This window comes from Littorina saxatilis, linkage group LG15 (genome assembly GCF_037325665.1).
Source record: "Littorina saxatilis isolate snail1 linkage group LG15, US_GU_Lsax_2.0, whole genome shotgun sequence".
Lineage (NCBI taxonomy): Eukaryota > Metazoa > Mollusca > Gastropoda > Littorinimorpha > Littorinidae > Littorina > Littorina saxatilis.
In genome coordinates, this window is record NC_090259.1 from 27,974,366 (window position 1) to 27,999,308 (window position 24,943).

Genomic DNA, 24,943 nt, shown 5'->3' on the forward strand with positions numbered 1-24,943 from the left:
GATCCTGCAACCCCTGGTCATTCCAGCCCTACAAGCGATCGGCCCTCGTGCGATTCTTCAGGAAGACAACGCACCTCCCCATCGCTCTGCAGCTGTAAACACCTTCATCCAGCAGGCCAGGGTCAACAGGATGATGTGGCCAGCCAACAGCTCGGACCTGAACCCCATAGAGCACATGTGGGACGAGCTTTGTTGTCGGGTACAGCAACATCACCCTCCTCCTGCCAATCTGGGTCAACTGCTGCAATGGCTCCAGCAGGAGTGGAATGGAGTTCCCAGAGCATACATATGCAACCTGATCCACTCCATGCGCCAACGATGTGTTGAATGCCTGGCACACAACGGAGGGCACACGCGTTATTGACACTGATTCACATTGTTGTGAATTCCATTTTCGAGGGTTGTCACGTTTGACACACTCTAGCTAAATTGTCGCTGTCGCGTTCGATCTTTGCTTTGTTTGTCATTACGCCTTGGTTGTTCAATTATATAATTTTAAAAAAAAAGAAAGAATTCGGTCTTGTCTGTTATACATGTGTGGCGTGCTTGTAAAAAAGTTATCCTTAACTTTTTTTGAAGAGTGTAGAAGGAATTCGACCGGAAGATTATCTTGGGCGTTGGGTGTTTGTCGCTTACGACAAGATGGCATATCCCGGTCTAGTGGTAGACGTTGACAATGGAGAATACCTGGTGGACTGCTTGCACCAACTTGGAAAGGACAATTGTTTCTTTTCACCAAGAATGAAGGACACACTATGGTACCCCCATGAAGATATTCTGGCTGTCATCTCTGAGCCAGTTCAAAAAGATGGCTTCTCTGATCATTACACTGCAGATCTATTTGTATGGAATCATGTGCAAGAGAAGCTTTTCCGGAGACACACCCCGTTGCAGTATGATGTGTTCACTCAACCTAAAGCTCGCTATCATAACAGACATTTTACACTTTTTCAGTCGTTCCTCTTGACTCGTTCAGTTTTATAAAAATGCCAAGTGGAAAGGCATTTCAATTCTGCTTTTTGTTTGCTTAGTTTAATACCCAATTTTTTTTAAATGTAATTTTCAAACTTGCTTCCTTTTGTATGTGCAAATGTCTATCGTGTCACGAGCGTGTCCATCGTGTCACGAGCGTGTCCATCGTGTCACACTGCACACTAAGGCTTAATTTGCAAACCAAAGATGTTGTTTCATAATCAAGGGTTTTGGGTGCTTGTTGCCATCGTTTAGAGTTACTAGTAAAAAAAAGTTTCACATAAATGTGTGCATTTGTTTCAGTTTTATGTGTGTTGACGTGTGCTGTGATTTATTACTTTTTCTTTCTACTCTATTATTTTCTGTAATCAATGCACTTTCTTTAAAACAAAACCCACATATTTTGATTTATTCCATTGAAGGCTGATCTGTGTGTTGTGTAACTGAAAAGAAATGGACTGAGTGATTAAATTTATCATAAAAAAATAAAAAACTTGTCCGTGACACGACGGACATTTTCACATGTGTACATTTTTTCACATTTTTATATTTCTTCACATAGTTTTGTAAAAGTGGCAAGAAGCGACCTATGGAATACCCAATGTGTATAGTTCAACATAAAATTATTGCTGATTCCTTTGGTGAAGATTATTCCCCCCCGATTTTTTTTTCATTTTTGCCCCAAAATTGAAAACCCCTCATATAATGCACAGACGCATACATGCAATTGTAAAAATGGAAGGCTGAAATTAACAGAAAATAAAGCTAGCTCAGTCTAGTCCGAACTGGTCTTGGCACAGGTGTTGCAATTTGTCGTAAAACAACCTTTCAATGACACGACAGCAGCAGACAAGTTTCACATTTTGCAGTTTTTATCTCTCCCTTTTTGACTCACATGCAAAGCAAAAGTGAGTCTATGTACTCACCCGAGTCGTCCGTCCGTCCGTCCCCCCCGTCCGGCCGTCCGGAAAACTTTAACGTTGGATATTTCTTGGACACTATTCAGTCTATCAGTACCAAATTTGGCAAGATGGTGTATGATGACAAGGCCCCAAAAAACATACATAGCATCTTGACCTTGCGTCAAGGTCGCAGGGGCCATAAATGTTGTCTAAAAAACAGCTATTTTTCCCATTTTTCCCATTTTCTCTGAAGTTTTTGAGATTTAATACCTCACCTATATATGATATATAGGGCAAAGTAAGCCCCATCTTTTGATACCAGTTTGGTTTACCTTGCTTTAAGGTCAAGGTCACAGGAGCTCTTCAAAGTTGGATTGTATACATATTTTGAAGTGACCTTGACCCTGAACTATGTAAGATAACTGTTTCAAACTTAAAAATTATGTGGGGCACATGTTATGCTTTCATCATGAGACACATTTGGTCACATGATCAAGGTCAAGGTCACTTTGACCCTTATGAAATGTGACCAAAATAAGGTAGTGAACCACTAAAAGTGACCATATCTCATGGTAGAAAGAGCCAATAAGCACCATTGTACTTCCTATGTCTTGAATTAACAGCTTTGTGTTGCATGACCTTGGATGACCTTGACCTTGGGTCAAGGTCACATGTATTTTGTTAGGAAAAATGTGTAAAGCAGTTCTTAGTGTATGTCATTGCTAGGTTTAGCTGAAGGTCAAGGTCATGTAAAGGTCAAGGTCAAGCATGTGAGTCGTATGGGCTTTGCCCTTCTTGTGTTACTGTCCATGGATAATGAACGGTGAAATTGTACAACCCCCTACTGAGTTTTACTTGTGGTAAAGACTTAAATCTCTTATCAAGTAATCAGCGGTGTTATTGCGAAAACTCCCTTTGAAAACTCCCTTTTACAACCGATACAAGTGAAGAGGGTGGAATTTCTTCTTTTCACTCATGGTTGGTTGATCATACAGAGCAACTATATAATTATATATAAAGAGCATGTCAATGTCATGTTCTGGGTCCTTGGCTTCTCATTTTCTCTTTGTACCCCATACCATGTGCTATGAAGGGCATGTAATTTAAATTATGGCATCGGTAGTATGGTTGTGGTTATGAGTTATGACTTAATTCTCTATCCCTCTTTTCCATTTGCAGCGCCTTTATTTTCAAACTGTTTAAACTGTGTATTTTGTTGGATCACATAGTCCACAGAGAAGCGTGCTTACCTGATGTCTGCAGTGAACAGATTGCTAGACACTGAACACTGTGATTGCAGAAGGTTAATTCACACAGACTTAGAATAACTTGACCTTGTGATTAGAGCTAGCTGTTTGCATTTTTTTTAATTGAGACTTATTTGAAAATAAAATTGTACAACCCCCTACCTTCACAAATGTGAGAAAATGGGGTTTTAGAAGGGAGGGAGTCTTAAAATGGAGGGTGGGGTGGGGATGTAGCTCAGTCTGTAGCGCGCTGGATTTGTATCCAGTTGGCCGCTGTCAGCTTGAGTTCGTCCCCACGTTCGGCGAGAGATTTATTTCTCAGTCAACTTTGTGTGCAGACTCTCCTCGGTGTCCGAACACCCCCCGTGTGTACACGCAAGCACAAGACCAAGTGCGCACGAAAAAGATCCTGTAATCCATGTCAGAGTTCGGTGGGTTATAGAAACATGAAAATACCCAGCATGCTTCCTCCGAAAACGGCGTATGGCTGCCTAAATGGCGGGGTAAAAACGGTCATACAAGTAAAAGCCGTGGGAGTTTCAGCCCATGAACGAACAAACAAACAAAATGGAGGTACATTTACAGAGGTTATGAACAGGGTCTTAAAAAGAGGGTTCCACTGTATGCAGATTCAAATGAAGCTGAACTCTGGAAACAGTGAGAGTAAACAACTGCAGTGCTTTGCAAATGTATCAATGGAACTACAGAAAACTTCAACTTTTAACCTGTCAGTTCTTTGATATGTTTCAGGGATAAAGAAGAACACATTTAACAGCAATCTGAGAAAGTAAATCCTCACCATGATGACGAGTCGTATAATGGATAATTCTACCTACAAGAGTAACGGGAACATGGATTACAACAACAGCGGCAACACCTTCACCAACGGACACGGCAGTCATGGGCGTTTGGATTCCCTGGACATTGACCCCCAAGAGGAAGGTCTGGATTTTGACAATGGCGAGCATCCTGGCGACCTTCTGGTGGCCTTGGGGAGCCTGCGCCGCCAGAACCAGTTTTGCGATGCTGTGCTCAGGGTTGACGAGAGAGAGGTAGGTGGAGTTTGAAGCTACCAATCATTTGGGAGCCTTTTGTACTCGTGAGTTTTTGTTTTGTTTGAGGAATAATCCTTTGTTTTTATTCCAATATTTTTCTCTCAAAATTGAAATGTTTTTTTGAAGGCCTTACTAATAAAGCGTGTTCATGAAAGATCTCTGTATTTGAAGATTTTGTATGGTCCTCATACCAGAAAGCATGTGTCAACTACATCTTGGAACCGGCACGGTTGGCCTAGTGGTAAGGCGTACGCCCCGTGAGCGGGAGGTCGTGGGTTCGAACCCCGGCCGGGTCATACCTAAGACTTTAAAATTGGCAATCTAGTGGCTGCTCCGCCTGGCGTCTGGCATTATGGGGTTAGTGCATGCTAGGACTGGTTGGTCCGGTGTCAGAATAATGTGACTGGGTGAGACATGAAGCCTGTGCTGCGACTTCTGTCTTGTGTGTGGCGCACGTTAAATGTCAAAGCAGCACCGCCCTGATATGGCCCTTCGTGGTCGGCTGGGCGTTAAGCAAACAAACAAACAAACAAACTACATCTTGGAAAAGCAAATCGCAGAATGAAAGTATTTGTCAGTTTTTGTTGCTTCTTTGACTGTTGGTTTTAAATGTTAGGCCATTCTTTTTTCTCTCTAATTTTTTTTACCTTTCCACTTGTCATTTATTCCCCTTTTTCTTCAGTGTTTTGTTCTAAAGCTACTTGTCTTTCCATCTTCAACATCAGGTGTCGGTGCACCGTGCAGTGCTTGCAGCTTCGTCGCCATTCCTGTTTGAGTTGTTTGAGCGCTCGGCGGAAACCCACTACAGCGACATGCACCACACATCCTCCATGTACAAGCTGAAAGACGTCACTTTTGTGGGCTTCTCCTCTCTCCTAGACTACATGTACTCTGGAAGGTTGGTATTTTCTTTTTCTTGTTCTCTCGTTTATTATTGTATGATACTTATATGGGAAACTATGGTTCCAGCTGTCGTATAATGACAGTAGAATTGAAGGGGCATAAGATATATACTTTGTCTGACGATTTTTTGTCTTATTCTTCTCGTCTTTGTGTTTGTTTGACTTTGAGAAACACTGTTTTGATATCTTTTAATGATTTGGTGAGTATATTTCTGTCTTTGCATTTGAATTGTCATGTAACTGTGACTTTTAATGTTTATCAATTTCTTTTCAATGGTACGAGAGAGAGAAAGGGAGAGAGAGTGTATTTGCTGGTGCGTGTGTGTGTGTTTGGGGAGAGAGATAACGATTGTGTGATTTGAAATTGTTGTACGGGGATTTATCTTTCATTGTGCATGCTTGAGAAAAGGGGAGGTTAGTGTTACATAAAGAAATTTGTGTTTAGTGTTGTCTGAATTGTAGGTAATTGTGTTTTTTTAAGTTCTAGCCTAACTTTGATAAGTAGCATTGGGGGGGTGGGGGGGAGTGGGTTGAACTGGTTTTTTTAATAGACGATAAACAGTTCTGTTTTTCACAGAATGTGCAGTCAGCTTTCTTGCTGTGTTCTTTTTCTTGTCTGTCTGTCTAACTTGTAATTTGCTATGGGGGAGGATAAAACTGAGGGAGAGGGACTGGGGGTTACAAGAAGAAAGAAAAAGCAATGCCACTGTATGGAACTGATTTTGTTCTGGAATAAGTTTGTTTACGGGATGATAAATTGCTTATCAGTATGTTTTACTTAAGAGGGTAAGGAACACAGGCTGCACAGCAGAAGCCTTGAAATCTTTGTAGAGGGGGGGGTGTTTTGGGGCAACTTCAAAGCAACTGGCTTCTGTCAGTTTCACAGCATGTACCTCGGGATAACACTAACTGGATTTCTCCCTAAGTAGATACCCGCCAATATACCTCCAGTTTGTTACCCAGAGAAATGTAGTTATTCACTGTAGACAAGTTGTTAACAGCACCTCAAGGATATGATTTGGCACACGTTTGATTTTGTAAGACGCAAGTTCAAAATCCTTGTAAATACGTAGCTAAGTTTAGCTGACAAAATGTACATCTTTCAAGGGATGGAATTAGGCAGATGCACACAAGCAAATCGCACACTTTTTGTAGAGGCTCGAACACATGTACATTCGCATTTAAAGAGGGACAAGCTCAACAACATACATATGCCTGCATTTTATTTGATATATTCTTGGCTTTTAGTTTTATGATGATTTTAGAGCAGGGTAGGGAAGGGTAACATCATTCTGACCACTGAAGTTTAACAAGGTTGGAAGAAGTATTTCCCCTGCCAAAGTTCGCAGTGTTTTTTTTTACTGAATAATTCTTTTGACTTTGAGACAATGGCGCTTTGCTGAAACCCAGTCCATACACGTATCTTTTATGTACTTAATACCGTCATTATTATCTGCTCCTGCCTTTCCCCCCATGTACTCTCTATAGTTGTATGTAAGCCTATGCAAGAAACAAAGGCTTCGGTGAGGCGTAGCCATGACTGCGACTGTTTCAGGCTGAGTGTGGCCGCACAGGACGTGGGGGAGGTGTATAGAACAGCCAAGCTCCTGCGCATGGAGCAGGCAGCCCAGGCCTGTTCCGCTTTTCTGGTTGACCGTCTTACTCCCATCAACTGTCTAGGTATCTAGCGCGCTCTTGTGCCTAGTTCTACCTAGTGTATTTTGTACACTTTGTTAAAAAGAAGTGCTTGGTGATTGTGAAGTGCGTTCTTTACCTTACCTGCTTTTTGCTGCCCCCCTCGTCTCAGTCCCAGGTAGCTTCGTAGGTAAACCACAGGAATGGTTTGACTAGATCGGTCAAGGTTTGTTTGGCAACCAATTGACAGAAAAAAACTGCATGTTTTTTTTCTGGTTTGTATGATGATCTGACCAATGACTTTCTTTACAGCATTTGTGAGGATACTGCTGTGCTTTAACATGCTACGTGGTGAGACAGTTACTGGGTTTCTAATGTGAAAATGTGTGCATGTTAATTGTTAGTGATCATCAACAGGTAAGGTAATCATTTTCAAAAAATGATAAATGACGCTCATTTTCATCATGCAAAAAATACTTATTCTTTTGTTGGGATAACGTCAAATTTTTTTTATGGATAACTGGGAGGGAGGGGGTTGCATGGGTGTGACTGGAGGAGTGACGGATATCAGTTGATAATTTTTCTGTGATCTACTAGACTCCAGCAAAGGTTCAAAACTGTGATTCCTTAATAACCTAATGGTAACATTTTCTTTTATCAGGAAGATAACCGAAAGAAAAAATTATGTTGAACTTGAACGTTAAGTTACAGCATAAATGTTCACAGTAAATCTTGTAAATGTTATACCTATTATGAACTGAGTGAATCTGAGGTTTTGCCACTTGAAATCTACTTGCTTGTGTGAGAACAGATGAGTTGGAAATCAAGATGGCAGTGAACCTTTTGTGTGAAAATGCTTTGGAGAGAAAATCGGGTGTTGAGTGTTTCAGTATCAGGTTAACGAATGCATTCAATATGATCAGCAGCTTTGCCTTTTATTTTATTTTGACAATATATTTTGTTTGTTGATAGTTCCTTAGGAGTTGCGAGCTCACCAACAATTAGAGTAAAAATGATAATCACAAGATACTTTGGGAATCTTCAAGTTTACCTACATTTATGGTAACAATAGCAATCTCATTGTAAACGTGACTTTCACACAATATTTTGTCAGATCTGTTTTATCATGGAATGCATTTGTTAACCACTGAGCGTAAATTGGTTGCCAAGGTAGTATAAGTATGTGTTTAAGAGTAATCGTGACAAGTGAGGTTTGAGAATGTACAAGTAATGACAGGATCTACAGTTACTGTACAAGAATGAAAGCCTTGTTAGTGTGTGGGCTTTATGAAGAGGAAGGGAATCTTCTGTAGATAGCTGAATGTTTCTGTACAGTGGAACCCCCTTTGAAGACCACCTGATTAAAGATGTCCCCCTTTTTAAGACCCTGTTTTGTCAGATGCTCAGTTCTAAAGGTCTGTTAATTTACCCTCATTTTTAAGACGGTGTTTTGTCAGATGCTCGGTTCTTTCTAAAGGTCTGTTAATTTACCCTCATTTTTAAGACTCCTTCCCTTTAAAGACCTGATTGTTTCAGACTTTAGTGTGGTCTTCGAAGAGAGGTTCAATTGTATCCCATTTTGCATTTAACAAAGCAGGACGGAATAATGATACATACTGTGATGAAGCACTTAAAAAAAAAAAAAAAGAATTTTTAAGTTTGTCAAATGACAAAATCTGTTATTGACTTTTTGTTCATACATCAGAGTAGAACACTACTTGGAATGAAGTTTTGGATAGGAACGAGAAATTACTTTTGACAGGAAATGTATTATAGTGACGTGTAGATTGTGCAGCTCAGACAACTTGTTAAGCAGCAAAGGCATGCCTAAAAACATTTTGCTGTTTTCCAGTCCATAGAAAAATTCATCCCCATTGTCATTAATCAGATCACATCAGGTCAATGCAGCATGAATGCAAAATATAGAGGAAAAATCCAGCCATTTTGGCACGAAAATGAAACAAAACCATGTTTTACTACCAGCCCAACCTCACCCCCATCCCACCTCCTGACCAAACTTGTCCCAACCCCACCCTCTGTTTCCACTCTCTTCGTCCTTTGGTTGCTGTATGCCCAGTGATGGAGGTTTCACCAGCCTGTTCTGTTGCAGGCATCCGCATTTTTGCGGAGGATCTGGCGTTCCGACAGCAGATTGATGACTTCATCCAAAAGAACGTGGAGAGCGTCATCAACAGCAAGTACTCCTTTGGCCTGCCAGAGCTCAAAGTGGAGATTATTGGTGAGGCTTCAACGTTTTCCTTTCAGGGTGTTTGGTTTTAAAGGATTGTTCACTTTTCTTTAACCACTTGACTGCCTTAGGACGGGTATACCCGTCTTCTCCGTTCCGTGATTTTCCAGAAATGCTACGTCACTGCTGACTCACAAATAGCAGCCAATGGCTTGGTAGGATACCCCATTCTCATGAATAAACATAAATGGTGACGCGGTTTTCCGTCTGAAGGCTATTTTCGGCCTTGGCGACAGGGTAGGGGAGAGAAATCTCGACTTGTCAAAATGGCTAACGGTGACAGTCGACCGGGCCCTAGTAGGGAAAAACAAAGCCGGACTGACGCTACAGGCGGTGCTAATGATTATAGATACTGACAGGGGAAGGGGGAGATCTTCTTTTGGACGATTCGTTGGAAACAGGTAGATGATGGTGATTATAATCCTTTCTTGGAGCAAGCAAAACAGCCACCTGTGTTTGATCCACAGGCACCGGAAGATGCGCCGGACTGATTTTTCAAAAGTTCATATTTAAACATCATTATAAGCCAAACTAATTATTATTTCCATGATTAGACACTAAAAACAGATTCTTGGTTCAATTTCCCTTAAAAATAACATAGGTGTTACTTACCTACCTACTGTCAGTTTGGAGGTAGAATTTTTTGTGAATTATTACACCCCGAACTCCAATATTCCCTGGCATATTTTCTCTCTCCTCTCAGGGGTAGCTCTCATCGAAAAAAATTAAGTGTACATATTGCATTTTGGTGTGCCGTACAGATTTTATCCACCATATCAATGTGCCAAAATTATCTTCAAATTCTTGATCACAACCACGACATCATCGTCTGAGCAGTCTAGAAGTGTGGGTGAAGGGAGGCTACTCACGAGTTGACTTTCAAAGTCGGCAGATTCAGTGTTTGTCAGAGTTAGAGCTGTTGAGGAAATATTAATTGTACAGAACCTTGGACTGTTTCTCATAAAATGGTCACATAATTATGTCCAATTTTAACTGCTGTGTTCGGGACCCTGTGCATTTGTTTCCTAGGTTGCGCTGGTTATTACCTGTTCAAACTGTGCAGGTGCGGAGGATGCAGTGGAAAACGGGGGCAGCATTTCACAGCTGTTCAACCTGGTCCTGGAGTGGGCACGCAACAGCATTGACCAGTCCAAACCCAAAGTGGAGCTGCTTACTGAAGAGGTGAGAACTTGTACAACTCTGTGCGTGCAAAGGACCTGTATAAGATTGTTTGATCTTTGATGGATTCATCATTAAATCAGTGGGTCATTTTCAGGATCGTTAGTCAGCTCCTCAGTTTCTCTGGACCAATATGTCAGTAATTAAATGGATCACTTGACTGATACCCAACCACAATGATTACTAATTTCAAATGCTTATGCATATAAGAAGAGGTAACAAACAAAAAACACGCCCAAGTGCTATGTTCGCGCTTGCACTTTGTTTTTGAGATGCATTCAATTTTTATTTCTTCAAATTCAAAATAACCAAAATTATGTATTATCAAGAAAATATTCTTTCAAATGCTTATGACTTTGTGTGAGTAACTGATTCCTGGCTACACTCTGTAGGTGATGATTGGGTGTGCACTTTTGCCACCAGAACTCACAAGAAATGAAGAGTTTCTCATTTCTCATTTCTCATTACTTTATTGTCCCATCGCTGGGAAATTCGGGTCGCTTCCTCCCAGTGGAAAGCTAGCAGCAACGGAGTCGCGCTACCCAGGTGTTTGCGTGTTTAGGTGTATTCAGCCACCTGCACTTATGGCAGAATGACCAAGGTCTTTTACGTGCCATTGTGATGACACGGGGGTGGGACATGGCTTCCGTCTCTGGGTCTGCACATAAAGTTGACCCGTGTCCGTCCCGGCCCGAATTCGAACCTGCGACCTTTCGATCACAAGTCCAGTGCTCTACCAACTGAGCTACCGGTTGAATGGAATGTTGAGAGTTGGAATGTTTGTGACAAGCATACCAGGTTTAGGTGTATAATTGTGCATAAAATAACAGAGAATGGCAGTTTTGGGATTCAACCTCATATGAGGTTTGTCATCACACAGAACGAATATCAAAAACCTTCTCTCAAATATGTGTTGTCGTTTCCAGAGGGCTAATGCGGGAGATAGCCCTGAGGATGTGTATGTGTAAATGCATTCAGAGCATGTCAGGTGCTTTGTTTTGCAGATGAACCTGCTGTACCTGAATGCTGAGAACCACCTCCAGGACTGCAAGGACGTTGATGATTCCCGAATGTCGGATGACGATGTCGTCGTTGACTACAAGAAACATTCTATAAGGAGGGTAGGTGCTCACTGAGTGATCCTTGGCCAGTTGTTACGACAGAACTCATAGCTATGCATACCTGGGAACCCATATGATTTCGCCGTATTTTGTACGCATGATTGTCTAGAATACGATCAGTACGGTCAGTGGATAATAAGTACGACGAGAAAAATTCCTAGACTACTTTTTTTCACAAACGCACCCCGAAGCCGATCCAGTATTTTGACACATGATCACAGTTTTTGTCAGTATAAACATTGAAAAAAGCATTTGTTTTAAATGTTTCGGTAAACTTAATTAACTGTGCGAAGGACGCATGCGAAGCATGTTTGAATCATAGATGTTAAATGCTGTGTGGAGTACGCTCATTTTTCTGAAAATACACCAAGTTTGTTTGAGAACACTCCAAGTGCAAAACAGTGGTTCCCAGGTCTGGCTATGTGTCAACAAAAATTCTGAATACTGAAAGCATGCATGAAGAGTCTGCAGCAACAGAAACAGTTGTCGTGTTTTCAAGAAAGATTGAAAGAGGAAACAGATCTGTGTTATGCAGAAAGTGCACCTTCCCAAGATTGTTTTAATCTTGGCCTTTTGTTTCTGTTGATTCTATTGCCTACATAAATTAACCACTCGTATGTGTATTCTCTGTGGGATTACAGAGCACTCTGAGTAACAAGCACTTAACGGGAGCCTCGGAGCAGCACCTGGCAGTCAACACGAATGGCAGCGGCCACCCCATGCCTTTCCACGTCTTCAGCATCGACCCTGAGGGAGGGCTGACCGAGAGGGAGTGGTCCATCATTGCTACCATGAAACAAAAGGGTGAGAGACTCGGGTTTTTTTCTCACGTGAGTAATTGGTGAGTCTTAGGATTCATATGTGTCCGTTCGTATGGATGGCCGGCCGCACAAAAAACTTGATGTTGAGGTTATCTTGGATGTTTTTGAAGTTGGAGGGTAAGAAGGGAGGGAGTCTTCTATCAGATAGGGAGGGGGGAGGGTCTTAAGGGAGGAACTACATCTTTTGGGGGGGAGATGGGCTCTTAAAGGGTAATAAAAAATGACGAAGGCGAGTCGTGTAAGCATTTCCTTTCTTGTTAAACAGGACTGTAGACTGTTGTTCCACATTGAAAAAAGGGGTTGGGTGGGGCTGGACAGGGTGCCATGTACTTGATTAAGATTTTGTTCTAGCTGTCTGCGAATTATTTTTCTCTTTTTTGCCACTATTTTTTAACTGTTTTTTAATGATATTTATTTATTTTTATTTTTTAAGGTTTGCCAGTACTATTCATAGAAAAATCAACAATTGGGAGCAGGTTTGAGCAGATGTTTTAAGTTGAGTCACTCTTCTGGCCTGCAGTTGGGTTTAGACGTGAGAAGCTGTAATGTTTCATACCTTTGCTGATTGCTACTTTGATATGATTGTAGATTTTACTTTACAGTCCAGTTGACTTGGAAATCAGCTTTTACGTTTGTTACTGTGTTGTAATTTTATTGTGGTTTTGTGGATTTTATTGTAAAGCGTGGAAAACGGAGGTATTCTGTGGTTTGTGCACTATAGGCAAGATTATTATTATTGTTGTGTGTGTTGTTGCCTTGTCATCTTCATGTAATTTATGCGCAAGTGTATATGAGTGTGCATGAGTTGTTAATGTAAAAGAATGTGTATGAGTGCGCCTTGAGTCGCCTTGTGGTAAGATATGTGCGCTTTATAAATTCTCGTATTATTATTGTTATTATTGTTATTGTATGTACAGGCAACTCCTACATGGGTCTGGCTGTCCTGTCCGACAAGATGATGGCCATTTCTCTGCATCTGCGACAAGTGGCGACCCCTGTCAGTCCCCAGGAGAAGGGGGTTGTCCCCCCTGTGATGGAAGGAGAGGGAGAGGAGCGCTGTGCCTCTCTGCTGCCCCTGGAAGCCATGTCCGTGTCACGCTGTGCATTTGGGGTCTGTGTCGGGAACAACAGCTTTGTTGTCTGTGGTGAGTAGCTGGGCCTTTTATTTTTGTTTTGAGATACAGAGTAGGGAAAACAATACAAGATAGAACCCTCCAATGCAACCCCTTTTTACAACCATCAACAATGTAACAAAATCGGACTGTAAAAGAGAGGGAGTCTGAAAATAAAGGTACATTTACAGGTGTTATGAACAGAAATTCTGAATAACCAGGGTCTCAAAGCAGGAGAGTTCCGCTGTAGGGTTTAGAGGACTTGTACATCTTTGCAAGTTCTCGGCATGTATTTGTATGGTTGCATTTACAACCAAACCTGTCATTTATTTGATCTTCTTTCTTCAGTGTACCTGTGCCCATCATCCAAACTTCCACTAGGCGGATGATGAGGTGTTTTGAATTTGACAAAAAAATGACATACAGAATACTGTGTTTTTCAAACAGGTGGGTATGATCGTGGCGAATGCCTTGTATCGGTGGAGATGTACGAGATTGGCAAAAGCTGCTGGTCCAAACTGCCCAATATGATGAGCCCAAGGGCACGCTTCGGAGCGGCAGCTCTTCAAGATCGTTTGTATGCCATCGGTGGATCTGACGGGGCCAGGGACCTGGACTCTGTTCACTTCTTGGAGTTTGAGTCAGGAAAATGGAAAGAGGCTGCACCGTTGAAAACTGCCAGGTCCTCTGTGGGTGAGTGTGCAGTGCAGCATTTTTGGGCTGTGGAATTTGTTGTGACAAGCTTGGATATTATGTATGGCTTTGATTTGGGCGGGGATATAGCTCAGTTGGTAGCGCGCTGGATTTGTATTCAGTTGGCCGCTGTCAGCGTGAGTTCGATCCCAGGTTCGGCGGAAATTTATTTCACTGAGTCAACTTTGTGTGCAGACTCTCTTCGGTGTCCGAACCTCCCCCCGTGTACACTACATTGGGTGTGCACGTTAAAGATCCCACGATTGACAAAAGGGTCTTTCCTGGCAAAATTGCTTAGGCACAGTTAATAATTGTCTACCTATACCCGTGTGACTTGGAATAATAGGCCATGAAAGGTAAATATGCGCCGAAATGGCTGCAATCTACTGGCCGTATAAAATTTCATCTCACACGGCATCCCTGCAGAGCGCCTAGAACTGTACCCACGGAATATGCGCGATATAAGACTCATTGATTGATTGATTGATTTTATGCATTGCTGTATTCACATTGTAGTGTGAGTAAGTTTCATATCCAGCAGTGGTTGATTGGCTCGTGGTTCAAAATTGTAAGGATGGATATGAAAATAAGAAATGTACCTGTAAATTAAGTTCTGCCTGAGACCGCTCCATTGTGTAGCTGAAGCTGCAACCAGAAAAAATGTGAAGTATGTATGTCGTCCAATCGGAATTGCGCCTAGAGTCGCGTGAAAAGTGCAAGGGAAGTAATGTTTTGATTAAATGCTTTACCCGCAATAGATGAATTACAATTTAGACTGGAATGAGTATTAATTTCTTCGTAGACATCGCTCAGTCCTGGACATCGGTCTCATTTTACGTCTTTTGATGGAACCTCTAAAGCAATAAAGCTAAAGAAAATTGAACCATCATAGTGTTGAGTACCCAATGAAAATATGTCTTTTGTTATAGTGTGTATCATTGTGTGTGTGTGACAGGCATTGCGGAGCTGTCTGGACGCCTGTACTGTGTGGGAGGCAGTGATGGTCAGAGGAGTCTCAAGACTTGTGAGGTTTATGACATCGAGAAGAACCAGTGGCAGTACATTGCTTCTCTCAACACAGGTGTGTTCTTTGTGTCATGCAATGCATTTGTGAGCTTATATTTGCCCTGTAAAATGTGCAAGAAATTATGATACATGGAGAATACTACATGTACATTGCTTGCTGTGTGATAACTGGCTAGCACAAGTCGTTTTTGTAATACAAAACTACGAACAAAAGCTTTTCAATATTTGAAAAATCCCTGAAGGTAAACCTGGTATCACACAGCAAGTCATATAATTTCCTGTTTATCCTGCATTCTGTACCTTCTACCTCAAACTTTCTGACATCTCTGTTGCTTTGAATCGACTCACTTTCAAAAATGTTCACTTGACATGGCCATCGCTCATCCGTATTGACACATAAACAGGGATGTCGTTAGGCGTCGGACATCGAACATAGACCGATTGAAAGGCTCGGGGATGTAGCTTAGTCGGTAGCGCGCTGAATTTGTATCCAGTTGGCCGCTGTCAGCGTGAGTTCGTCCCCACGTTCGCCGAGAGATTTATTTCTCAGAGTCAACTTTGTGTGCAGACTCTCCTCGGTGTCCGAACACCCCCGTGTGTACACGCAAGCACAAGACCAAGTGCGCACGAAAAAGATCCTGTAATCCATGTCAGAGTTCGGTGGGTTATAGAAACACGAAAATACCCAGCATGCTTCCTCAAAAAACGGCGTATGGCTGCCTAAATGGCGGGGTAAAAAACGGTCATACACGTAAAATTCTACTTGTGCAAAAAACACGAGTGTACGTGGTAGTTTCAGCCCACGAACGCAGAAGAAGAAAGGCTCAAATGTCCATTCACTTAGCCGCATGGCGGTCAGATGTCCTGTCTTTTTGAACTGAGCGCTTTCATTGTCCGATAAGAACTTCATTCCTTCGGACTGCGTGATATTCAATATTTTCCGTTCAAGATACACATTTTCGAAAAGCGACCGAGCCTACAGGTGCACTGAAGTTGTGCTGTGCTGATCTTCCGTTTTCGGGAATTCCGAAACGTTTGTGATATGAGCCGAATGGGTGCACCTGTCTGCAAAAAGTTACGAGTACGGGAGACAACTCCAACTGACTATAAGTCTTGCGTCTGCTTTTGGTTTCAGTTTTGACGAAGCGCATTGAATTATGCCACCGAAATAAAACTAAAGCCTGCCAAAGATCAGCAAAAGCTGAAGACCTTTGGCTTTTCAACGGCATTCTGTGCTACATTTTGGTCAAAAACAGGTGAAAACACTGCGAGCGTCATTCTTGAAAATGACCGTGTCGCCGCTAAAAATGACGCATGCACGGAAAGAGAAGTTTTGTCTTTTGTACTTGACATGGTGTCGGCACAGCAGGAAATTCGCAGAAACGGTCTTTTTATTATTAATGGCTGCATCCTGTTTGGTTGGTTAGACCTTGACAGCAACGAGACCATGCTGCTTTGTCAAATTTGTGTTGAAACGGACTTTCTTTTAACATTTTCTCAGTATTTCATTTTCTAGTCAAATCATGCAGTATGCAGGCATGGGAATTGTCCGCCGAAAAGCATATTTCCGCCGAATTTTTTTTTCCTGCCGAAAAAGCAAAAGTGTCTGCCGAAAAAATAAATGGGGGAGGCAAAAATGGTTCTAAAAACTGAATATAGTGGCAAACTTGGAGCTAAGATGACACCAAATTGCACCATTTGGGTTCTTTGGAGAAAAAAAATTCCGGGGGGGCATGCCCCCGAACCCCCCTAGCAGGGCTAGGCGCTTTGCGCCGTCGACTTTGCCATTACTTACAAATTTTCAGCCTTTTTTGAGTCACTTGAGAAAAAGTGACTCTATGTAATCGGTCAGTGTTAGTCTGTCCGGCCGGCCGGCCGTCCGTAGACACCACCTTAACGTTGGACTTTTCTCGGAAACTATCAAAGCGATCGGGCTCATATTTTGTTTAGTCGTGACCTCCAATGACCTCTACACTTTAACGATGGTTTCGTTGACCTTTGACCTTTTTCAAGGTCACAGGTCAGCGTCAAAGGAAAAATTAGACATTTTATATCTTTGACAAAGTTCATCGGATGTGATTGAAACTTTGTAGGATTATTCTTTACATCAAAGTATTTACATCTGTAGCCTTTTACGAACGTTATCAGAAAAACAAGGGAGATAACTAGCCTTTTCTGTTCGGCAACACACAACTTAACGTTGGGCTTTTCTCGGAAACTATAAAAGTGACCGGGCTCAAATTTTATGTGAACGTGACTCATTGTGTTGTGAATAGCAATTTCTTCCTGTCCATCTGATGCCTCATATAATATTCAGAACTGCGAAAGTGACTCGATCGAGCGTTTGCTCTTCTTGTTACTTTTTTCAATTCCCATGCCTGAGTATGTGAGACAATCAAAGAAAGAGTGCTGAAGGTTTTGGTTGCTTTTTAGATGTTTGTTTCTTTTTGTGTGTGTGTCCTGTTTGGAACTAAATTAATAAAACAATGTATGCAAAAATGTTCGGTGTATATATGTTATATGTGTGTGTGTTATAGCATGTGTATGTGCACATGATTTGGGAGCCATTCCATTGATCGACAGTGTTTTGCACAAAATTATGATGTCCTGTTGAAATTTCTGAAAGCGGTCAAATGTCGATTGATTCTGAAGAGCTCAGGACATTTGTCCTATAGGTGTGAATTTGTAACAACATCCCTGCATAAACTAAGAGTGCTCTGAAGTAGTTCACCTTTGTTAACATTATGACAGTTTACTTTGAATTTTAAATCAGTTAAATTTGAGCACAATGTGGTCAGTTGTAAAACCAAGAGGGAAGCATTTGCCCTGGGAACAAAAAGATTTTAAAAAAATTACAGAAACAACGTACTAAGATCACCCCACCTTGCTTTTGCAGTAACCTAATGCAGGTGTTCAAGGTTTGACCTCGACTTCATTTACACGATATACATACGTGTGAAAATATCACAGCCTTTAATGGACAGTTGGTACCGTTCTCATTGTAGGCAGTGGTCAGTTCATTCCCAAAAGAGTTGTTTTTATGAGTATTTTTGTTCCACAGCACGATCCCAAGCTTCGGTGAGCGCCTACAAGGGGTGCCTGGTGGCAGTGGGCGGCACTGATTCCTGGAACTGTCTGAACACTGTGGAGATGTACAACCCTGACACCAACACATGGACCTTCATCCCCAGCCTGGGCATAGTCAGGCGTGGAGCTGGCATCGAAGTGGTGGGAGGTGGGTAGCGTTCTCGGTGCTCTTGAATTCTTGGAGGTTACTGGTGTTTACTGTAGCGTTCTGTGCTCTTGAATTCTTGGAGCTTACTGGTGTTAGCTGTAGTGTAGTCTGTGCTCTTGAATTCTTGGAGGTTTCTGGTGTTGCATGGTTATCCCGATGGTGACTTGTAAGCCAGTGCAGAGAAACTGAGGTTAGAGGGAGAGAATCAAAGTCAGTGATTTGATGCTGGGCCTGCGGTCCATAACCTTTTGGCTTCATAACTTGTAAGCTATCCCGAAGGTTAGGCTAAGAGAGAGTCGGTCAAAATGGTATTGAGCTATAACCAATCGGCTAACAAACCATAATCTTACATAATTGATATTGGAAAAGGCTGAATTGATTGATAGATTGAATATCTAGCAGTCAACTCCAATAGTATTGAGTTGTGTATTTGATTGCTGATTACAAACATAATTTGTGTCAGACAAGTAATATCTCTTTGTACCAATGTCTGTAGGTCGGGTGTGCAAGACAGGAAGCTGAATGTCGTTCTCATTTTGCAGAGAGAGAGAGAGAATAAAGTAATCGTTACAGCTTAATTCTCCGTGTGAATTTGAAATCAAAGTTTGATAATGTTCACTATACTTGTTCCAGACAAACTATGGGTAGTGGGAGGCAGCGATGGTGCCAGCTCACTGCGCTCCACGGAGATCTACGACTGCAATTCCGGAACGTGGACCGCTGGACCCCCTCTCAACGTTCCAAGGGCCAATGTGTCAGCTGTCAGTCTCAAGGGAAACCTGTACGCCATCGGAGGCTTTTCCGGCAAGAAGTTCCTCAGCACGCTGGAAGTTCTGGCACAAGACAGCCAGGAGTGGTGCTGCTACCAACCTGCGCGCAGAAGCAGGAAAAACAGGAACTCTGCTGAATCTTCTGGTGAGTATTGACAGGAAAAACAGGAACTCTGCTGAATGTTCTGGTGAGTATTGACAGGAAAAACAGATGGGAAGAGGTAGAAAGTAGGTTGGAAACAAAAGGCAAAGTCGAGAAGGATCTGGAAGGGTTTTACTTTTTAGCCCAGGGATGAATTAACTGGTCCAAGTTGTAAGTGGCAGTTTGGTTCAAATAAAGGGACAGAAATTGACATGTGCTGTAGAATGGTTCGGTGGTGTGGTAGTATGAATGTTTTTACACGGTACAAAGGATGAACTCTGACGATAGGCACCAGTGTTTGTCAGGGGGGATACAGAATAAGTAAACTGACAACTGGGTTGTATCTGGGAGAGTAAAACAGAATTATTTCAATGATAATGCTTAGATGGGTTGTGTATACGGATAATGTTGAACAGTTTTTTACGACACAAGATCAGCCCAGCCCAGCCCCTGGTTAGAAGAGAATCTCTTTAACTACCTTTTACAATAAATAGACCGATAAGTAAATGTGAAATGTGATTACTTTTGAAGGAGATGAGCAGCAGGCCACACCCAACCCCTCTGCCAATGGAACCCAGACAGACAGTGATGCTTCCAACTCCGACCAAGAACAGAATTCCGCTGACGAGGCCAGATAAAACTTTGCCCCCTACCCCTTGTCTTCAGGCATTAAGGATTTGTGTGTGTGCATGTGAGACTGGTTCATTAGAGTGTAATAGATTTGTCCCCCTTTGCTATTTTTGATGAGAGTAGGATACTGTTTTTGCTTTTCGTTCTCAGCTTATGAAAAGTCCTTGTTTTTTTGTGTACCTTACCATGAGGAGTATTTTATGCTTTGTTTTAAAGAAGGAAGAGGAAAGGTTAGCAATGAGTAAGTTCTAATGCTGTTCACACTCACAGTCGCTATACTGTCCAAGAAAATGTTCTCTTTAGCATTTGATGTAGAGGAAAAGGATGCACATGATTTTTATTCATTTTTGACTCACATGCGAAGCAAAAGTGAGTCTATGTACTCACCCGAGTCGTCCGTCCGTCCGTCCGTCCGTCCGGAAAACTTTAACGTTGGATATTTCTTGGACACTATTCAGTCTATCAGTACCAAATTTGGCAAGATGTTGTATGATGACAAGGCCCCAAAAAGCATACATAGCATCTTGACCTTGCTTCAAGGTCAAGGTCGCAGGGGCCATAAATGTTGCCTAAAAAACAGCTATTTTTCACATTTTTCCCATTTTCTCTGAAGTTTTTGAGATTCAATACCTCACCTATATATGATATATAGGGCAAAGTAAGCCCCATCTTTTGATACCAGTTTGGTTTACCTTGCTTCAAGGTCAAGGTCACAGGAGCTCTTCAAAGTTGGATTGTATACATATTTTGAAGTGACCTTGACCCTGAACTATGGAAGATAACTGTTTCAAACTTAAAAATTATGTGGGGCACATGTTATGCTTTCATCATGAGACACATTTGGTCACATATGATCAAGGTCAAGGTCACTTTGACCCTTATGAAATGTGACCAAAATAAGGTAGTGAACCACTAAAAGTGACCATATCTCATGGTAGAAAGAGCCAATAAGCACCATTGTACTTCCTATGTCTTGAATTAACAACTTTGTGTTGCATGACCTTGGATGACCTTGACCTTGGGTCACATGTATTTTGGTAGGAAAAATGTGTAAAGCATGTGAGTCGTATGGGCTTTGCCCTTCTTGTTACAAATTAACTTAACTTCATTATATTCAAACTACCGTAGCATCAGGGCATCAAACTGGTACTTCATGAAATAAAGATCATTAAAATGATTGAATAAATTGTCAGCACAAAATATCTTAAAATTGGTGGATCAAAACCTATGCATAATTCTCTGATGTGAGTTAATGTGAGTGCAGTCCTCTGTGATAAGTAAAACCCAACTCCACAATGTGAAAGAATTGTTTGAATTACACCTGTACCATTTTATACCTTCTTTTGTACATGTACATGTGTTCTGTCTTTTGAGTTTTAGTGGCGATTGTAAAAAGTTATTTTTTTGTGTGTTACATTAAATTATGTATTAATGTTGATATCTCAATACTGAGGGTGCTTTGACTTTGTGGAAAAAGGTGTTAAGCACATCTGCCTGATATACATTTCTGTGGGTTTATATTGAACGATTTTGTTTGAAAATGTGGCCTTCAGAAGCCAACAATGTTGCAGGGGAAAATATCGAAAACTACATATTTTTTGTGAGGATGGACGGTTAAACCAGTAACTATTGGTATGTTGCTGGTTGAAATTGTATAGTATTGCACTGCAGTAAAGTGACTCATGATCTCTGGTTTGAAAAATTATCTTTTCCGATCAAATGTATTCACATGTATTGGTTATCATGTACAGAGAAAATTGTTTCCAATTATTTCTCTAGGAATACACATCGTGTTCAGTTCGCCGTTGGTTTCTTCTCCAGGGACCGGGGTGTTGTTTTTATGAGTGTTGTCGAAACACGGCCTACTGATTTTTGTCACTATTTTATGCCTTTTAGTTTTAAAACGATTGTGTTTCATGTAATGCTGAAATCGGCGTAAAGCCTTGATCCCTGACCGTTTCCCTACTTCCCTTTGTTTTGCTCAAAAAGCAAAATGTGTATGGAAATCAAAACTGATTGATTAGAATGGCCCCCCCCCCCCCCCTCCAATTCTTTTGTTATTTTTTTAATGTTATTAATGTCTTTCTAAATGAGTGTCTTCCTTGCATCAATTTTGATAACTCCATCAATAGAATTCTTTTTTTTTTTTTTTTACACAGGCACGGAAATGAAAATAACATTTATGAATTTGTAATTATCTATACCGCATGGTTTGCCTTGACAAATGTTTTTTTCAACATCATTGACATTCCCCTCCCCAACGTGCCATAACAAGTAACATTTGAAAAGAAACTTCATTAAACATCGCCCCTACCTCGCTGATTCACCCCCATTTTCCACGCCCAGTGACATGAAAAAAAGAAAAATATGTCTGTTTCCGGTAACCCGACCGACCCTATTTTTAAGCGCCGACCCTAAAGGTTTATTTTCGCTTTTTGCACACACAAAAAAAAAAAATTAATAATATGAAGTCAAGTATACTTTATTTACTTTCAATATATCTATGTCAAAAACATGTGCGAAATAATTGTAAGTAAACTAAGGAAGCGTTTAAAAAAAACAAACATAAAAAGACGTTAACAAAACGTAAGAAAAAGGTAAAAAAAATAGAAAAAATAATAATAAAAAACGACCGACCGACCCTATTTTTTTTTGGTGATGTTACCGGAAACAGACATATTTTTCTTTTTGGCCTAAACTATACAGACTACAGTTGCATGTGGCTTGATATACAATTTACCCATTATCTGTTGAAGGCCAGTTGTAAACTAATACCTTATGATTTTTTTTAGGCTATGATTTAAAAAAAAAAAAAAAAAAAAAAAAAAAATTCTTTTAAGGCGGGGAGCATCCTTCTTCTTTGGTCTTTTTCTGTATAGGCTATGAAACTCATTTTGTTTGTGTTCATGACATACAACTTCTTTCATGGGCTGTGAAACTCCCACGATTTTACATGTATGACCCTTTTTAGCCTGCCATACGCCACTTTTAACACTATTGTGACTAGCACTGCCACGGCGTTAACGTCCTGCCTGCCCAAGCTTGCCACCAAGAAACTTCCCAAAAATCAGTAACTGTAAAGAAATCTGTCTAGCAAGCTTGAATTAAGTCCAATCACCACCAAATTTTGTGTACTAATTCAAAAATGGATGCCCAGTTCAGTCGTGCTATTTATAAGTTTGTCACGCGATTTGTTTTAGCAAAGGGGGGTGAAAGGGGGATAATTTGTGTTTTTTAACGTTTTTTTGTGTGTGTTTTATTTTCCACTGCTTTTTTTAATAGTTATTTTTTAACAGAAAGTATTATAAATAATGTTATAACCAAACAAGGTGTAAAACCTATGAATTAGCTGAAATATTGTTAACATTGTACACAGAAATAAGGAGACAGTACAAAGAAAAAAAACAAGCAAATCACGCATTCACTCACAGCATCCTGACTCAAATGAAACAAAACTGTAACACTCACCAAATGATGTCTAGGTAATCCATATTGAATATAAGTCACATTTTCACAACAAAGTACCAACTGTACACCTATGAACAATTCCAAAAGGATTTGAAGGCTCCAGCCATCCATTGTTATCAGTGCTGTCACGCCCCCATAGCTCCTGCACGATTCCGAGATACATGTTCGTCTAGCAGTATCACCCCCTACCACGTGTAGTTGCCGACTCGTACTAGCAACAACGGGACTGTTACTTCCTCAATATTACTGCTATTATCGCTTTCTTGAGGCTAAAACGACACGATGTATCATGATCTACAGGATCCTCAAGATCCAACATCCGGAGAATCTCCTCCCGTGACAAGGCTCGCCTTCGATTCATTTTTTTTGTTCGAAAACACCACGCAAATCTGCACTAATTTGATCAAGCCGGAAGAGAAAACCATGTGTATCAAGGGAAACAACTCAATTTACTGCAAGCTTCAAAAACCGGGAAGCAATCACGAGTCGTGAACCTTGTATGTCTAATACTAAAATAGTCACTTCCCGTCCGTGGGCGTTGCAGCGCTATTACTAATATAGTCACCTCCCGTCGCGAAAGTGTTAAGGGAGACATACAACTGAAGTTGTTCCTGACAGTGTTGGTATACTTAGGCCAAAAAGAAAAATATGTCTGTTTCCGGTAACATCGCCGAAAAAAATAGGGTCGGTCGGTCGTTTTATTTTTATTTAATTTTTTTATTTATTTTTTTACCTTTTTTTACGTTTTGTTAACGACTTTTTACGTTTTTTTTTTTTTTTTAAACGCTTCCTTTGTTTACTTACAATTATTTAGCACATGTTTTTGACCTAGATATATTGAAATTAAATAAAGTATACTTGACTTCATATTTTTTATTTTTTTATTTTGTGGTGCGAAAAGCGGGAAAAAAACTTTAGGGTCGGCGCTTAAAAATAGGGTCGGTCGTGTTACCGGAAACGGACATATTTTTCTTTTGGGTCTTATGTGGTGCATGCATTGATTTCATCTTAGTGAAGCAGGCAGGGACATTGACCTGTTCTGGCTGGTTTGGAGAAGTTTAGTTGTGCAGCATCACTTATATTTGTGTTCATTTACTGGGAACAGAAATACACTTTCCACATGTTGTCAGTTAAATATTAGGTACAGGCAATACAATTTAAGTACAGAAGCTGCCATTGCAGTTATTAAACCAGACAAAATGTCTGTCCCGTTTTGTGTTATCCCATATTCGGCGTCGGTAGAAAATGATTGAAGAATGACAGAATAACATATCCCCTTCCCACTCTGCGTTTCCATTTAAACATATGAAGTTTTTACGTATTTTAAAGTTGTGAAATGCACCACACATTAATTTCTCACTAATATGTCATCTATGTCTATTTTCTCCAATCCCACTTCAATAACACAGCCACACACACATACACTAAAACACTACCAAAACAGTACTAGATACAGAATCACATTTTGTTTTAAGGATGTGTTTATTTTCTTGACATAACTAATGTCCAATGTTACAGTTCACAGCAATTTCCAGCTTGGAACATGAGATAGTATTGGACAATTAGAACCTGAGAGTGGTTTTCAGAATTGAAGTGTGTGTTCATTTTAAATATAAATGGCAGCGTTGAGGTAATAATAAAATATGACCTATTCCTTGAAATTGTTTGTGTTTGTGAAAATACTGGGAAAAAAATGAATGTCTTGCATGCTATTTTCTCACATTTTGTTGAAAACACAAAATTAAATGTACACGTGCAAGAACGCACATGCTCTCTCTCTCTCTC

At 40.8% G+C, this 24,943-nt stretch overlaps 1 protein-coding gene across 1 annotated transcript in view; it reads left to right on the top strand.

Annotated features, from left to right (window-relative positions):
* Positions 1–24,812, top strand: part of LOC138948994 (influenza virus NS1A-binding protein homolog) — a 45,608-nt gene extending 20,796 nt beyond the window's left edge. The window contains exons 2-14 of the mRNA XM_070320689.1: positions 3,872–4,173; positions 4,902–5,074; positions 6,634–6,758; positions 8,824–8,952; positions 10,025–10,143; positions 11,145–11,261; positions 11,903–12,065; positions 13,000–13,227; positions 13,642–13,887; positions 14,843–14,968; positions 17,975–18,148; positions 18,782–19,063; positions 19,592–24,812. Coding sequence (XP_070176790.1) covers positions 3,922–4,173; positions 4,902–5,074; positions 6,634–6,758; positions 8,824–8,952; positions 10,025–10,143; positions 11,145–11,261; positions 11,903–12,065; positions 13,000–13,227; positions 13,642–13,887; positions 14,843–14,968; positions 17,975–18,148; positions 18,782–19,063; positions 19,592–19,698 — 2,241 coding nt within the window. The 5' untranslated portion in view covers positions 3,872–3,921 and the 3' untranslated portion in view covers positions 19,699–24,812. The remainder of the gene's footprint in view (positions 1–3,871; positions 4,174–4,901; positions 5,075–6,633; positions 6,759–8,823; positions 8,953–10,024; positions 10,144–11,144; positions 11,262–11,902; positions 12,066–12,999; positions 13,228–13,641; positions 13,888–14,842; positions 14,969–17,974; positions 18,149–18,781; positions 19,064–19,591) is intronic.
* Positions 24,813–24,943: the final 131 nt, after the last annotated feature.